This window comes from Protomyctophum parallelum, assembly GCF_964188405.1.
Source record: "Protomyctophum parallelum genome assembly, chromosome: 13".
NCBI classification, from domain to species: Eukaryota; Metazoa; Chordata; class Actinopteri; order Myctophiformes; family Myctophidae; genus Protomyctophum; species Protomyctophum parallelum.
This window is the reverse complement of record NC_139708.1, coordinates 43427078-43434577: the sequence shown is the minus strand read 5'-3', so window position 1 is coordinate 43434577 and position 7500 is coordinate 43427078. Positions and strand designations below refer to the sequence as shown.

Sequence of the window (7500 nt, the reverse complement as noted above, 5' to 3'; positions counted from 1 at the left end):
GCCCGCCAACGTCATGTGGCAGCCAAGTCTATGGACTTTTAATGTTTGTCTTTTAACCCATTCTGACCTGAGATCAGATTCATACGAGGTTTCCACTGGACACACACTGGTCTGATTAACCCCATTCTGACCTGAGATCAGATTCTAGAAATGTCCGTCGCTCTTCGATTTTTCAAAAATAGCAGACCTACAAGCTCGTATCGCGCCACTCGGTGGCGCGATACGAGCTCGTAGATCTGCTATTTTTAAATAGCTAAAGCACGACATGATGCCGACACCAAAATGGAAGCCCGGTCAGAATGGGTTAATGTTTGTCTTTAAGCAGTGACGTCATGCGGCAGCCACAGTGGGCGCCGCTCATTTCACACAGTGTGACTTTTATTCAGATTAGGAGCACCGGTAAGAATATACATTCAAAGATTTGCGCCACATTTTCCACGATTTTTCAAAAATAGCAGAGCTACAGGTTCAGCACGGAGCGCCGCGCTATGAGCTTGTAGGTCTGCTATTTTTTCAATAGTTAAAGCATAACATAATCCTTAAAACACCAAAAGGGGTTCCCGAGTAGGACGAAGATTTGCACGCCTGTGAAGACGACACGGAAGTGGGGAGGAGGCGTCATATTTGATCTGCTTTACCCCCTGGGTCATTTTCAGCTCTTCCGTTGCTCCAGACCGTATTACGGAAGCGCGTGACAATTGATACGAGGCGATAGGAGGTGATCGCAACGGCAATAATATACGTTGTCAGAGTCTACGGTGGCTTGGTGAGAGTTTACTGTGATAGGACGCGTAGGACCTGCAAGGACATGTGGCTGAATTTAATCAGATATTTAAGTCATTAGCATGCTAGCCTGCATGTGGGTTTGCACGTGTTTGTGTGTGTGTGTGAGAGAGAGAGAGAGAGAGAGAGAGAGAGAGAGAGAGAGAGAGAAAGAAAGAATGAAAGAAAGAAACACGAGTGAGTGGGTTGTTTGCACAGGCAGGTAGTTACAATATGATATATAATCAGTATGCTAGATTGCGTGATATTTGTGTGTTTGCACATGAGTGTGTGTGTGTGTACAGTGTGTGCGTGCGTGCGTGTGTGTGTGTGTGTGTGTGTGTGTGTGTGCAGTATGTGCGTGCGTGTGTGTGTGTGTGTGTGTGTGTGTGTGTGTGTGTGTGTGTGTGTGTGTGTGTGTGTGTGTGTGTGTGTGTGTGTGTGTGTGCAGTATGTGCGTGCGTGTGTGTGTGTGTGTGTGTGTGTGTGTGTGTGTGTGTGGTGAGCCCTAAGGCTTGTACCGTCCTGACATTAAGTATTGGCAGGGCGGGGCACCTTCTTCACTTATTTAAACACCCACACAGGTGTGTGTGTGTGTGTGTGTGTGTGTGTGTGTGTGTGTGTTTGAGAGAGGTACTACAGTATACGTACAGTATGTATGTATTCATGTACTGTATGCATGTGTGTATGTATGCATGTGTGTATGGGTGAGTGCGTGCGTGCGTGCGTGCGCGCGTGCGTAAGAGAGAGAGAGACAGAAAGATGTGTGACAGACGTGTGCGTGAGACTGCGTACATGCGTGTGTGAGAGAGACACGTGTGTGTGTGTGTGTGTGTGTGTGTGTGTGTGTTACCTAGTTGCGTGCAGCGGTAGCGCCTGATGGTTCTCACCATCTCTGCCACTTTATGCTGCAACGGAAGCACAGAGTCGGTAACCATGGCAACCATGCCCGTCTTTAACCCATTCTGACCTGAGATCAGATTCATACGAGGTTTCCACATGGACACACACTGGTCCGATTAACCCATTCTGACCTGAGATCAGATTCTAAAAATGTCAGTTGTTCTTCGATTTTTCAAAAAATAGCAGACCTACAAGCTCGTAGCGCGCCACTCGGTGGCGCGCTACGAGCTTGTAGATCTGCTATTTTTCAATAGCTAAAGCATAACATGATGCTAACACCAAAATGGGTGCCCGTTCAGAATGGGCTAAACACCATTTAGTTTCCCTTGTCAGTCGTTACGATGACGGTCAACATTCTATAACCAATAATCAATCTCTTGGAATGACATCCCTTTGGTTATTTTTAATTTAATATTTGAATTACTTTAACCCATTTTGAACCTGAGCTCGATTCTACTAAATGTTCTTCTAAATCCGGACAGTTTTCTATGTCAGCGGTGTTCAACCTTTTTCATGTCAAGCACCCTCAGAATTATCTGTATTTGGCCCTCACGGCCCGCCATCTGAAAATATGTTGTTCCAGGGACCCCATCCCAGATGCAGAGATTTGAGTTAAAAACGTTCGCTCTGAAAGTATATACATTCAAAGATTTGCTCCACATTTTCACGATTTTTCAAAAAATAGCTGACCTACAAGCTCGTAGATCTGCTATTTTTCAGTAGTTAAAGCATAACATAATCCTTAACCCATTCTGAACGGGTACCCATTTTGGTGTTAGCATTATGTTATGCTTTAGCTATTTAAAAATAGCAGATCTACAAGCTCATAGCGCGCCACCGAGTGGCGCGCTACGAGCTTGTAGGTCTGCTATTTTTGAAAAATCGAAGAACGACTGACATTTTTAGAATCTGATCTCAGGTCAGAATGGGTTGATCAGACCAGTGTGTGTCCAGTGGAAACCTCGTATGAATCTGATCTCAGGTCAGAATGGGTTAAAACACCAAAAGGGGTTCCCGCCCAAAAAGGGGTTAAACTACATCAGTACTTTGTGTGCACTAATTCCCAACTAAAGAGGCATATTTGCGAACGCAGTGAGCACTAACTATGAGACCCTGCAGATCGTGTCTGTCTGTCTGTCTGTGTGTGTGTGTCTGTCTGTCCCGCTGTGACACCACCCGCCCGCCACCAGAGGGCGCAGCTGTAGCACACACACACACACACACACACACACACAAACTTAAAAAAATTACTAACTAAAAAGAAAAAAAAAGTACGTAATTTATTCTAATTGTTGTTATTGCAATTTACGAGCTGCGTTCGCTTCCCGCGTTTGCGCGTCTTACTTGTCTAAAGCTATAGTGTTGGATTGTTGCATTTCATCACCGAGATCTTCAGAATTATAGAATGAATGCCGTCAGATTAGAATAAAGTGATGCATTGCTGAGAGGGCTTTTGTTTGGAGATGCAGAGACTCCTCTAAAAAAAAGATGATCACAATCTCACCATCTTCTCAAAGTTGACCAGCTCTCCATGAAACGTTTTGCAGCTCTCGTGGAGGAACGTCAAATCTGAGAGAGAGAGAGAGAGAGAGAGAGATAGAGAGGGGTTAAGTTGCAGTCAAACAACGTGTTCATACATGTGGTGGTCACAAATTCACAATACAAATTGACAATTTACAGTTAAGGCATTTAGCAGACGCTCTTAATTCAGAGCGATTTACAATAAGCAACAAAAAAACTAAACCATGGCAATTACATCACATACATGAGAAGTGTAGTTATCATGAAACATGAAACAAATAGTATTGTTCAGGTGGAAGTTTTAGAATTCATCCATTTTCAACGACTCAATTAGTCATTGAGCAAGGCGGGCGTCAATCCACAGGACCACCCTTCCTTCCCCCGCTGTCCTTGGAATGGAGGGGAAAAAAACACATCAGCTAGCGTGTCTGACAGAAGAGGGAGTTTTCTTATAGGTTTTATGACATTAATTTTCATTTCTTTTTCTTTTTCTTTTTTCTTTTAGGTTTTATGACCTCAATTACACCCAAAAACCTGAACTTTGAACATTCAGTGGATTTTCTGTGGTCTGAAGTTTTCTTTGGGTTTTTTGGGCCTTTTGAGCTACAATGAAAACAGGCAACACAGTGAAACAGTGACATCTGCAGTGACAAATCCCATTGACATATATGGGATTTGCAGTAAGTGATGTCACTTACTGCCGGCAAATCAGAGCACCTGTTTGAGCCAGAAAACCCCAGATCACAGAAAATCTACTGAATGTTAAAAGTTCATGTTTTTTGGGTGCAATTGAGATTAGAAAACCTAAAAAAACCAAGAACAATTCCAAAACCTATTTTTTAATGTCACAATCCCTTTATGTACACTGGTTTAATGATGTCCTTGCTATAGAAGAGTTTGAGTTCTGTAATGTGCCACTGTGATCTGAACGCTCACGTCTGCACTTGCCCTATAGCCTCGGCGACCTTTCAGGTTTATGAAAGACTAAATTGTAATTGAATTAGTATGTTATGTAGACAGACGCCAGGCTGTTGACCTGGCGTCGTATAGTGTTTGTTAGGCATTGTAACGATATATTGTATATCGATATATTGTATATCGATATATATCGATATTAATCCAGACGATATGAATCGATTTATTTTATTTTATTTTCATGGTGTTATGGTGTGTGATGTGAAATGTTGAGCTTTAGTCATATTCCATCACATTCAAGTGCGTTTGGAGAGAAATGAGAGTCACTTTCAGTAGCAGAGCACTGTAGAGGGGAGCTGTGTGTGTCTGTGACTGTAGAGGGGAGCTGTGTGTGTCTGTGACTGTAGAGGGGAGCTGTGTGTGTCTGTGACTGTAGAGGGGAGCTGTGTGTGTCTGTGACTGTAGAGGGGAGCTGTGTGTGTCTGTGACTGTAGAGGGGAGCTGTGTGTGTCTGTGACTGTAGAGGGAGCTGTGTGTGTCTGTGACTGTAGAGGGGAGCTGTGTGTGTCTGTGACTGTAGAGAGGAGCTGTGTGTGTCTGTGACTGTAGAGGGGAGCTGTGTGTGTCTGTGACTGTAGAGGGGAGCTGTGTGTGTCTGTGACTGTAGAGGGGAGCTGTGTGTGTCTGTGACTGTAGAGGGGAGCTGTGTGTGTCTGTGACTGCAGAGGGGAGCTGTGTGTGTCTGTGACTGTAGAGGGGAGCTGTGTGTGTCTGTGACTGTAGAGGGGAGCTGTGTGTGTCTGTGACTGTAGAGGGGAGCTGTGTGTGTCTGTGACTGTAGAGGGGAGCTGTGTGTGTCTGTGACTGTAGAGGGGAGCTGTGTGTGTCTGTGACTGTAGAGGGGAGCTGTGTGTGTCTGTGACTGTAGAGGGGAGCTGTGTGTGTCTGTGACTGTAGAGGGGAGCTGTGTGTGTCTGTGACTGCAGAGGGGAGCTGTGTGTGTCTGTGACTGTAGAGGGGAGCTGTGTGTGTCTGTGACTGTAGAGGGGAGCTGTGTGTGTCTGTGACTGTAGAGGGGAGCTGTGTGTGTCTGTGACTGTAGAGGGGAGCTGTGTGTGTCTGTGACTGCAGAGGGGAGCTGTGTGTGTCTGTGACTGTAGAGGGGAGCTGTGTGTGTCTGTGACTGTAGAGGGGAGCTGTGTGTGTCTGTGACTGCAGAGGGGAGCTGTGTGTGTCTGTGACTGTAGAGGGGAGCTGTGTGTGTCTGTGACTGTAGAGGGGAGCTGTGTGTGTCTGTGACTGTAGAGAGGAGCTGTGTGTGTCTGTGACTGTAGAGGGGAGCTGTGTGTGTCTGTGACTGTAGAGGGGAGCTGTGTGTGTCTGTGACTGTAGAGGGGAGCTGTGTGTGTCTGTGACTAGAGGGGAGCTGTGTGTGTCTGTGACTGTAGAGGGGAGCTGTGTGTGTCTGTAGAGGGGAGCTGTGTGTGTCTGTGACTGTAGAGGGGAGCTGTGTGTGTCTGTGTGTCATCACCTGTGCCCAGGTGATGATGGTCGTTGATGCTCATCAAGGAAGGCAATTATGTTTCTGCACTGTCAAAAGTAATCCTACTTCTTTTGCAATGTAGTTATATAAAAAAATGTGAAAAAGATGATGAATTAAACAGTAATCTTTCTGGAAAACATTTTTTTGTTTAAAATATCGTGAAAAATCATATCGTGATACGAATCGTATCGTGAGTTGAGTGAATCGTTACATGCCTAGTGTTTGTAGTTTTCAATGTACAGATTATTGGATAGCTTCTTGGTTCACCTATGATCCTATGGATTACTATTTCTGTGATGTGTTGTTCTCGCTCTGGACGAAGAGCGCCTGCTAAATGCCTGAATTGTACATTCTAATTCTAATAATATTCTAATAATATGCATGATGTGTCGGAACTGTAACAATATCCTCTCCGTCGGGGTGGAAACCTCATATTGTCCAAAATGGTGACCTTTCAGGATTCAAATTCAAAAGTTCAAAAGCTTGTTTTTCGAGCTTGCCTTGTAGATCTTGTCGATGGATATTTTAGTTTGATGCCGTGGTGCGATCAAGTAGGTTAGTAGGGCATACAAAATAATAATAATCAGAAGTATCACTTCTCCTGTGTCTACTGACGGAGAAGTATCACATCCCAGAACCTCATTTCCTCAGTCTCTCCTACACATAGATAAAACCCAGACGCCTGGCCCAGGCCGTAGCGTAACGGTCTGGGCACCGGACTGGTAATCCAGTCGCAGTGTGCCGCGGGTTCGACTCCCGGACCCGACACGGCCTTTACTGCATGTCATCCCCCCATCTCTCTCCCGTTTCCTGTCAGCCTACTGTCTGTCCCTTCAAAAAAAAAATCAATAAAAGGCGTAAGCCGCAAAAAAATATCTTAAAAAAAAAAAAAACCCAGACGCCTCATTGGCTGCTGCAGTTCATTGGAGCGACCATTGGCGGACGGCACGCTGCGTCGCTGCCACTCAAGTGACTATATACTGGCCAATCACAGCGCAGGTCTTTCCAGGGACTCATCAATTCAATCAAAAAGGAGCTTTATTGGCACGAGAAAACAAACGTTTACGTCGCCTCCGGGTTAGCCTACCGAATGTCCACTTCTGTGACGCACGAGGAAGCCTGGCAAGCTTGCCTTCCCTCGAGAGACAGACGCCACAGAGCCGAAGGAGGCGTCCACCTTTCTGTGTCTATGGAGACTGAGAGACAGACGCCACAGAGCCGAAGGAGGCGTCCACCTTTCTGTGTCTATGGAGACTGAGAGACAGACGCCACAGAGCCGAAGGAGGCGTCCACCTTTCTGTGTCTATGGAGACTGAGAGACAGACGCCACAGAGCCGAAGGAGGCGTCCACCTTTCTGTGTCTATGGAGAGACAGACGCCACAGAGCCGTCCACCTTTCTGTGTCTATGGAGAGACAGACGCCACAGAGCCGAAGGAGGCGTCCACCTTTCTGTGTCTATGGAGAGACAGACGCCACAGAGCCGTCTACCTTTCTACGTCTATGGAGAGACAGACGCCACAGAGCCGAAGGAGGCGTCCACCTTTCTATGTCTTTAACCCATTCTGACCTGAGATCAGATTCATACGAGGTTTCCACTGGACACACACTGGTCTGAGTAACCCACTCTGACCTGAGATCAGATTCTAAAAATGTCAGTCGTTCTTTGATTTTTCAAAAATAGCAGACCTACAAGCTCGTGGCGCGCCACTCGGTGGCGCGCCATGAGCTTGTAGGTCTGCTATTTTTCAATAGCTAAAGCATGACATGACGCTAACACCAAAACGGGTGCCCGTTCAGAACGGGTTATGGAGAGACAGACGCCACAGAGCCGAAGGAGGCGTCCACCTTTCTATGG

At 46.0% G+C, this 7500-nt stretch overlaps 1 protein-coding gene across 1 annotated transcript in view; it reads right to left on the bottom strand.

The window, feature by feature from the left end:
* The window catches only part of rapgefl1 (Rap guanine nucleotide exchange factor (GEF)-like 1), a gene marked incomplete at its 5' end in the record, with an annotated part of 55561 nt that overhangs the window by 2434 nt on the left and 45627 nt on the right, over positions 1–7500 (bottom strand). Inside the window, 2 exon segments of the mRNA XM_083779156.1 lie at positions 1616–1670; positions 3170–3234. Of these exon segments, the coding sequence (XP_083635282.1) occupies positions 1616–1670; positions 3170–3234 (120 nt within the window).